We start from the raw sequence: 10,647 nt of genomic DNA on the forward strand, positions 1-10,647 counted from the left end.
GGCCAACGAGGAATGATGACATTTGTATTATTAGGTTGTGAGATAGGAGGTAAATACAGGCGGTATAAAAAAGACGTAGATATAAGTGGAACGAAAAGTAGGAAGTGTGAGTGTCCTTTCAGATTGCGAGGCAAACCAATCAAATGTGGTCAAGGGTGGATGGTTGAATTAATTTATGGATCTCACAATCATGATTTGGCAGAGACAATGGTAGGTCATCCGTATGCTGGAAGGTTAAATGTAGAGGAAAAGGTTATGGTGGAGGATATGACTAAAACTTCAATGAAGGCAAGAAATATTTTACTAACAATGAAAGAGAGAAATGAGAAAAATGTGATACCGATAAAGCAAGTTTATAATGCAATGTGTGTTCACCGAAGATCACAATGAGGTCACAGAACAGAAATGCAACAATTCATGTTGTTACTGGAGGGAGACATGTACGTGCATTGGTGTAGGTGTGGAGAGGTGTCGAATGTTTTGCAAGATATATTTTGGACACACCCAGATTTAGTAAAGCTAGTGAACTCATTTTATATTGTCATATTGATGGATAGTACGTACAAAACGAACAAGTATAGGATGCCTTTACTTGAGGTTGTTGGGATTACATCAACTGGTTTGACTTTTTCCGTTGCATTTTGTTTACTAGCAGCAGAAAAGGAAAAACAATTTTTTGTGGGCCCTTGAAAAACTTAAAGGATTGTTTTTCAGAATTGATTCATACCCTAGGGTGGTAGTATGTAATAGAGATATTGCCTTAATGAATGCATTGAGAATCGTGTTTCCTGAAGCTTATAATTTGCTCTGTCGATTTCACATTGATAAAAATGTGAAAGCAAAATGTAAAATGTTGGTGCATCCAAGGGAGTTAATGCTCATACAATCTCCCAGCTGCTCATACATGTGAGCTAATGCAGCTCCCGCCCAAGAATATCCTCCGATCAACCTCAAATCAACAAAAAATCTAAGATAAAACACATTAACTGATGTAGCACTCTTGTTAGCGAATATAGTGCAACCGACAAGGTGAAGTAAGCTCTGACAGCCACAGTCCACTACTTCCTTGAGCATGCTTCTTCGTACACATCTCTTAACCAACTCAGGCGCACATGAGCTCCCCGACAGTATCTTGTTTCTTGATATGCATTTCCACGGTCAACACGGAGAGCTTGTACCAATAAATCAATCGTCAAATCTACATCTAATGTTTCCTGCGTGTAAAATTGACCGACAATGGGTAAATGCAACAAATTTGACACATCATCAAGAGTGATGATCATCTCCCCAACCGGTAAATGAAAGTTGTTAGTCTCTGCATGTCACCTCTCTACAAAACCACACAACAGTCCTTGGTCTAAAACCTCATAACTAGCTTGAAGCAGACCCCCTAAGCCAGACATTTCTACAGCAACCTCTATGCGCTCATGAGGTGCTCCTAACTTATTTATCTTCCTCCCATGTGAAACGACCTTCAGCTCACCATGATCCTACAATAATCAACATATATCATCAATAAATACATACATACCAAATACGAGATATTAATTTTCATTACTTACCAAACCATCCCATAACTGTCTAGCTACATTATGTTCATAATTAATTAGTAACGACTTATTCACTGGCCCTCCCGGATAGCCTTCATCATCAATTTCAAGTTCTTCTCCTTCAATATAATCTTCAAAGTGTTCATTTGAAACCGAAGTACTAGGACCACCTCGTCTTCTTCTCACCGATGCAGTTGGTCGCACACGGTCAAAATTAGAACTTTCTCCACCTCTAGTCCTCACCATCTTACTTTTCATAAAAACAACATTCAATCCAAAATTACAATGGAAAACAGATAGTATAAAAGAACAATCCAAAAATAACATATTGTTGTGCTAACTACCTAACACAAATACGGATATTAATATCCAGAATAAATTCACACAACTTACGGACGAAGTCATCCACACAACAATTACAAATATCGGATAGAAATATCCACAAGTCAAATATGACTTCCGCACAAAAATATCCGGAAGGCACAAACTATGATTACGCATAAATTTATCCACAAGTCAAACTATAATTCCGAACAAAAATATCCAGAAGTCACTTACCTTGTCTTCTCCGACGTTCGCTTCGGGGTTCCTCTCCGTTCAAGGGCTCCTTTGTCGTGGCAGCTGCTGCTCTGCCACCGAAATCGAACGAAACGAAGGTGGTTGACGACTGCGTTGTGGTTCCCTGCGAAAACAAAGAGGAAAACGGTGCAAATGACTCACTGCGGGTGTGGGTTGGGTGCAAATGACTCCAAGCGTCTGAGGGTTGGGTGCAGGTCTCTAATTATATTGGGTGCACATACCTCACTTGACCTAATATAAAATTCATTAAGGCTATGTTTGGTTCTGGGGGTGGTACTGTTGTCGACGACGGAAGTCTCAGTACCACCCCGTTTGGTTCCAGTGTTCAATGCGGGTGAGGGAGGAAGGGCGGAGAAAGTGAAGTGAATTTGAGCTCTTCTCCAAGATGAAGAGAAAGTTGGGATCATGAGAGGGAGTGCCACGTCACAGCTCTGAAGTTACGCTTGTGCCCTTGCTTTTTTCCTCTCCATTCCAGGACAAACCATTGCCCCCTGCATGCATGCCACATCAAAGCGTAAGATTCCTGACTTGGCTCAGGAATCGTTTGACCATTGAAGGTTGTGTAGACTGTGAATTCAGTGGGTGAGGAGTAGGTGTGCATTAAGTTGGGTGTTGAGTATATAAAACCATGCATGGCTGTTTCACTTATCAAAGAAACCAAAGAAACCGAAACCGAAGCTTGTCCTCATATGTGTTGAGTTGTACTGGGGTTGGAGAGATTAGTAAGGCATCAGAGTGTGTGGTAGGGGTTCACTAACATTGTGATTGGTTCATCTCAGGTGCTTGGTTGATCTCAGGTGAGCATACGACTTTGCTTCAATGGTGCTTAATCGATTATGGCTGAAAAATCACTGACCACATAATCGATTATGGAGTTGATAATCGGTTATGCAAAGCCAATAATCGATTATCTGTTAAAAATTGAAGACATAATCGATTATCTTAAGCGTTCAAAAATGGTGATAATCGATTATAGCTTTTGATAATCGATTAAGCTTGTTTTTTGCCTTCTTCAATAATCGATTATGGTTGATTTTTTTGGATAATCGATTATCCTTTGTTTGTAACTGATGGAATAATCGATTATGTTCTAATTTTTTGTGAGCTTTGTGAAATTTTCTGGGTTGCTTAATTTGCTTAATTTTCAGGCACTCTCCCGGTGTGTTCTTCATCCTCATTGTGCTCCCTATTGTGTTGTTCTTCACTACTGTTCTTCAGATTTTTTATTTTTTTATGTTAACTTTATGATTTTAATTTCTGTTTTCTATTTCTGTTTGGAGATTATTGTTTTGCTATATAATTTGTTTAGGGTTTAGTTTAGTTAATTATGTTAATGAGTTAATAAATTAATGTTGTTTTTAATTTCTTTATTTGATTTTTTTTTTAATTTTTGTAGATAGTCATTATTTTTTTAACATTTAAGAAAAATATTTATTTGTATAAAATTAATGATTTACAGAATGAAAATAGAAATTTTAAAGTTTAGGTTTTTTTTATATTTAACATAAATTATTAATATTATAATTAAAACAATTAAAAAAATGTTGTAGTAATTAAAGAAAACTGAAAAAGTTTACATAAATATTGTTTATATTTTTAATAATAAATGTACATTGTTATTTTTTTTTAACATTTAATCGTTTATAAGAGAATAGATTTATTTATTTAAAATGAATATTTGTATTCTGTAGGGTTATTTTTTATTTTACATGAATTATTGATGTTACAATTAAATGTTATAATAATTTAAAAAGGCAGAAAAAGTTTAGAGAATAAATTTGAATTATTAATAATAAATGTAGATAGTTATTAGTTTTTAAAAATTAAATTTTTTATAAGAAATATTTTTTTATTTGTAAATAATATTTTTACAGAATGAAAATAAAATTTGATAATGTTTAGTTAATATTTTTTTAGATTTGACATAAATTATTAATGTTATCATTAAAAACATTAAAAACTGAATGTTTTACTAATTTTTGTTATAAGATTTAATTGTTTATAAGAAAAAAATTTATTTTTTTAAAATGAATATTTTTACAAGTGAAAATAGAAATTTGTAATTTGTAGGATTTTTTTTTATCTTACATAAATTTTTAATGTTATAATTAAAAACTTTAGAAAAAATCTTGTATTAATTAAAAAAATCAGTAAAACTTTTGAGAAGAAATCTGATATTTTAATAATAAATGTAGAAAGTAATTATTTATTTAAAATTGAATTATTTATAAAAAATATTTAAAAAAGTTATTTTTGACAGAAAGGAATTCAAAATTTATAATGTTTAGGGTTTTCATTTTTTTTAGATTTAACATAATTTATTAATGTTATAATTAAAAACATTATAAAAATATTGTAGTAATTAAGAAAAGCAATAAAAGTTTAGAGTAGAAATATGATTTTGACCTTTATTTTTTGAAATTAGAATTTTTTTTTAAAAATGAATTTTTTATTTATAAATAAAATTTTGACAATGGAAAAAATAATTTCTAATGTTTAGGGTTTTTTATTTTTATTTGACAAAAAAATGTTAATGTTATAATTAAAAATATTATACAAAATGATATAGTAATTAAAATGAATAGTAAATTTTTTTACATAAATTAAATAGAATTTTTAAATTTGTAGGTTTTGTATAGTTATATTTGTTATGATAGTTCATTAATTTTACGTTATTGTTTATTTTGTTTGTTTATATTTACATGTTGTTTGATTAAATTATATGATTGAAAAATATAATTTATGTATATATTTATATAATTTTGGTTATATTACAAAAATTAAATGATATAGTAATTTATAATAAAATTTTCATTAAAATTAATTAAAAATACGTTTTAGGGTCACTGTATTGGTGTACTTTTACACCGAAGCGGTAACCGCGTTCGGTATGAATTCGGAAAGACATTATGACGAGACAGAGATGGTACACTTTGAGGAAACAGTTGCAATTTATGAAGATCTTGTTGCGGCGAACATGAATTTAATTTCACAAATCGAAGAACAAATAAAAAATAATAATGAAGGTGCATCAGTCATGATCCTTTGTATGATTGCTTTTGGATTGAATTTTGTTACGCACGATGCCTACTAGAAGCAACTGTATGAGTGAGTCCCAACCACAAAAAGAGCGTCACAGACAAGAATTGATGGAGTACTTGGTTCACAGTGAACAATCTCGTGATATTATTAGCATGGGACCGGAAGTTTTCATTAAATTATGTGAACAAATACGGGCAACTGGACTTGTTAAAGATGCACATCGATCAACCGTGGAAGAACAAGTAGCGAAATTTCTGCACATTATTGGGCATAATGTGAAGAATCGAAGTGTGTCATTCTTTTTCCATCGGTATGGAGAAACAGTTTCCCATCACTTTCATAATGTTTTGACTGCAATTTTAAGGTTGGAGGGGCAATTCTTAATTCAACCAAATAGAACGGTTGTAGAACCACACATCCTTAAAAACAGTCGATTTTTCCCCTACTTTAAGGTTTGTTGATGATAAGATTACTTCAAATTATGTGTAATGTGTTATTTATTTTGTGTTCAATTAAAGTTATGAAATTTTGTTTACATTAGGATTGTTTAGGGGCCATAGATGGGAGTCATGTACGTGTTAAGGTTGCACGTGCTGATGCACCTCGTTTTCGAGGGAGAAAAGATTGGCCAACCCAAAACATATTCGCAGGTTGTGACTTTGACATGAAGTTCACATATGTCCTAGCCGGTTGGGAAGGAACTGCCTCCGATTCAAGGATATTGAAATATGCTTTGGTAGGAGATGATCCTTTGGTTATTCCAGAAGGTTAGTTATAGGGGATTGGGTGTGCAAAAAAATTAAAAGGTTGTAGTACTATATACTAACCCAACTTTCCACAATCTTTGTAGGAAAATACTATCTTGGTGATGCAGGTTTTATGTTAAAACGAAATATAATAGCACCTTATCGTGGGGTGAGATACCATTTGAAAGAATATTCGCGAAGAGGGCCACAAAATGCAAAAGAGTTGTTTAATCATCGACATTCATCACTTAGAAATGTAATTGAGAGAACTTTTGGGGTGCTCAAAAAACGTTTTCCAATTATAGCCAGTGGGACTGAGCCACATTATGATGTGGATACTATGACAAAAATTGTTTTAGCTTGTTGTATTCTGCATAACTTTCTACGCGGGGTCGACAATGATGAGTTTATGCTTGAAGAAGTAGATAATGAATTGTTACAAGAAGATGTCCAACCAAGCACCACCCATGCTCGTGAACATGACTATAGGCTAGGGTGTCATATTAGGGACACTATAGCAAACGAAATGTGGAAAGATTATGTAAACAATTAATTTCAAGAAATAATATATTTTGTCCTATTTTTCAATGTTTGTCATCCTAACTTTATTTAAGTTAATTAGATGGATCGCGGGAAAAATGTTGCTTCAAATTCATCTGGTTCTTATCGAGAGTTCATGAAGTGGACGGCGGAGATGAACCTAATTTTGCTTAATGCAATGATTGATGAGGTACGAAAAGGGTGTAGAATTGATGGTAGCTGGACCACTCAGGGATACACTAACATAGTTATGGCTTTAAATGAGGTTGGCTTATCGGGTATTAAGAAAAATCATGTCAAGAACCGCCAGAAAAGCCTCAAGGACAGGTGGAGGGAAGTCCATGATTTGTTTGGTGGATTGAGTGGTTTCGCATGGAACCAGACCACCAAACATTTTGAAGCCGAGGACGAAGTTTGGAGTGAGTTGATTAAGGTATGATGATAAGTATTTTTTATTTAACAAATACATTTGACTTCACATTTGGCATAAAATACTAATATGTGACATCTATGTAGGCCAAACCATCTGCGGCGAAATGGCGTGTGAATCCCATTCGCCATTATGACCTCATGGAGGAGTTGTGGTCTAATGATAGAGCCACGGGAAGTCGGGTCAGGACCGCCCATGACATCAATTCACCTCCTGACATGAGCAATTTCAGTGTCAACCTTGGGGACAATAATATGGATTATATCCCCGAGCAACCGAACTATGAGGAGGCAGATGACTACGTCCCACGATCACCTGCTCCTCAATTCCAATCTAGTGACACTCTTTCAGACACACCATAAAACACTCCTTTTATGCTGTCTGCTGGCTCTGCGGGCACATCCTCATCTCGAGGATCAAAGAGAAAAGGCCCTACTATGGACGACATTGATGAACATTTTGCAATGTTGTATACTAATCTTCAACAATGTGTGTCATCAATGAAGGATGGAAATGAAAATGTCTCTCAGTTGGTGAATATTGCTCGTGCACAAGCAACGACAGCTCAAGATATAGCTGCCGAAATTAGACGAAGAAACGGCCTATATGCTAAGCATGTACACCATCATCGACGCCATGCCTCATACCAGTACTCAGAGTCTGATATTTGGGCAATGCTCATCAAGCTTAACATTCAGGATGAACAACTCATGGATCAATGCTACGAGTTTTTATGTGACCATCGCAGAAGAGTTAAGCAACTATTTGGGATGCCATATGAGCATCGCATGACAAAGTTGTTTGGATTTATGACTAGGCGTTGATTTCATATCTCTGCATCGGCATTACCTTTAATTATTGGACATGTAATATTTGACTGTGTTTGTTTGTTATTAGACATGTAATATTTTGCTTTGTGAACTTCTACTTTCATTGGCCATGTAATATTTTGCTTTGTGAACTTGTACTACTGTGTTTGAAAAGACCTACCATTATGTTTATGATATTATGTTAACTTTTGTTTAGTTATTTATTGTAGTAATTGCATTATACATGGCATCATCATTCCAGAAACGTAACAGAACCCATAAGGTTAAATCTCCAGCAGAAGATGTTGACGTTCCTCCTCAGCCAACAACGAGAATTGAACAAGTTCTTGATTATTCAAGATACTTTAGTACCAAACGTCAAATGGTGGTGTTTGAAAAGAAGTTTCATGCAAGACCAGTATTACCACGAAAAGTTATGCATACTCCATTTTTTGCTACTCTAGGATTTGAATTCCAAAATCTTCTGAATTGGCAAGGTTTACAACCTTTCCTTGAAATTAATCTTCCGTATTATGAGGACTTGGTAAGAGTATTTTATACAAATTTAAAAATCACACCTGTTGGTCACCTTGCCATTGAGATTTGCGAAAAGATGATACACATTAAAGAAATGGATTGGATGATCATTGCTCATCTACAGTATGACGGTCTTAAGTTAACCCCTGGGACGATCCCTGAGGAACTGAATTTTGATCGAGCACTAGCATTATTGTCCATGATTCGTGAAGATGTTGAAGGTGAAAATCTCAAAAATGTCAATAATTTGAAAATGAATGACCGACTCATTACACATGGGTGCATATCTTGTGCCCTCGTGGAAGCAACTTTGCACAACTACTGAATGAAGATATTTTCATGTTGTGGTTCATAAAAAATAATGTACGCATTAATTGACCTCATTACATCATGCAACACATCATCAAATGTCGGGATAACAAGATGTCTCTCCCATATGCAAATTTGATAACGAGGATCTTGCAGGTGTATGGCTTCGACTTGTCGAATGAACAAGCAATAATGTTAGGCTGGAATCATTACTTTGGGAAAAAAAGTATGACAAAATTAAATATATTCCATGTCAATGGCATATGGCAACTTGGTAGGCCTCACCATGCACACGAAGAAGATGATGAAGAGGATGAATTGCCAGCACAACATGTTGAAGGTGGTCAACCTAAGGCGGCAATCCCCAATCAAACCGAATTGTTAACTCAAATTTTGTCCGGCATACAAAACATGAATACCCGCATTGACAGGGTTGATCAAAGGATGGACCGAATTGAGGATACTCTGAATGACATTCGACATCATCAAGGTCATTGATTGTATTATCATTATGTTATTGTCATTGTTATTTTTATTTCTAAATTTCATGTTGAACATTAATGAATTGTTATTGTTATTTTTTATGTTGACCATTGACAAATTGTTATTTAATATTAAGGTTTTATGTTACTTTTCATGCTACTTATTTACATAATCATATTATTTTTAATGCAACTTTTTTACCATTTTATTTCTATTATGCATAAATCATATTTGTGTCTTTAAACCCTAATACGGAACTTCAACAACATTGGTTAAGTGTCATTCAATGTCTGCGTATCAGAACACGTCGTCATCTAGTTGTATTGGTTGTAGTGTGCAAAAACGTGGTACTTTTACCCATGCTACTGGGAGCACAAGTGTCATCGTTGCTTCTATTTGTGATTGTGGACAGTTTGTTGTTTTGAGAATAGAGACAACAGAAAAAAATGCTGGAAATTTTTTTTGGGGTTGTCTCAACTACAAGGTAAAATTTATTCAATTAGGTTTGATACAAACTTAAGAATGTTATTTTAAACTTATTCATTGTTCAATTTTATTGTTTTCTTGAAAACAGATTAGAAGTGACATGGTTCTAGACTGTAATTTTTTCAAATGGTGCATTGAAGACGTTGCCGATGAAAAAGATGCAATTATTATCATACAACAGAATAAAATATGTCTTCTAGAAAACCGTTTGAAGGTTTCCACAAGAAGGATTAAAATGTTATTACTGAAGATGTCTTTTTTTTTCTAATTAACATTATTATGTTCTTCATTTTTACATAATTTGAAAATTACAAACAAATTAACATGTCTTTATATCTCTTTCCAAATTAAATATAATGACTTTATATTATATATTTTGACAACTACTTAATATTCATTTTATATTCTAAATATCTATTTTCTTTTTAAAATATATTCATTTTGCTATTCAGAATAATGAAAATCATTATTAAAATTAATTTTATATATATTTGTATATATATAACATAACATAATTTAAAAATTCTTATATAATATTAAAATTATGTAAATAAATTAAGTTAAGTAAAAAATAAAATAAAATAAATAAAATGTTAAATAATCAAATTATACTTAAATTTAAAATTAAAATTCATGATTTCTTTCAATTTAACATTTTTTTTATTTATAAATGAAACTTAATTAACTAAAATATGAAAAATATTCATCATTATTTATTCTTTTTTTATATACAAGGATAAATTTGTAATCTTACAAATTTTACTATTCAAAATAATTTATAATATTCTTACAACCATCACATCACTCACAAATTTCAATAAATTTTATTCGCACGTCTACTCTAACATACCCCAATCCAAACAACCTCAACTTTCTTCACACTTCTACTCCACCTCACCCTCAACTTTCCACTCCCCTCACTCTCTAATCTAAACAAAGCCTAAGGACAGTTTTATCTCTTCAAGTCTACAATCGGGTGCCAATTTGAATTGATCAGCTGAAGGGAGAATTAGCCTTAAAAGTTATTAGAATTTCATAGCTTTAGGGTAGCCTTAAAAGTTATTAGAATTTCATAGCTTTAGGGTAGCCTTAAAAGTTATTAGAATTTCATAGCTTTAGGGTTTTCAATAAAGCTC

At 33.1% G+C, this 10,647-nt stretch overlaps 1 protein-coding gene across 1 annotated transcript; it reads left to right on the forward strand.

Moving 5' to 3' along the window:
- The first annotated feature begins 5,212 nt into the window (after positions 1–5,212).
- Positions 5,213–7,249, forward strand: LOC137807772 (uncharacterized). Its single transcript, XM_068608559.2, has 5 exons — positions 5,213–5,623; positions 5,713–5,938; positions 6,022–6,458; positions 6,540–6,890; positions 6,974–7,249. Exons 1-5 carry the CDS (start codon positions 5,213–5,215, stop codon positions 7,247–7,249), a joined length of 1,701 nt encoding a protein of 566 aa, XP_068464660.2.
- The last annotated feature ends 3,398 nt before the right edge of the window (positions 7,250–10,647 follow it).

The sequence above is a fragment of the Phaseolus vulgaris genome, chromosome 11 (assembly GCF_051622355.1).
Source record: "Phaseolus vulgaris cultivar YP4 chromosome 11, ASM5162235v1, whole genome shotgun sequence".
Lineage (NCBI taxonomy): Eukaryota > Viridiplantae > Streptophyta > Magnoliopsida > Fabales > Fabaceae > Phaseolus > Phaseolus vulgaris.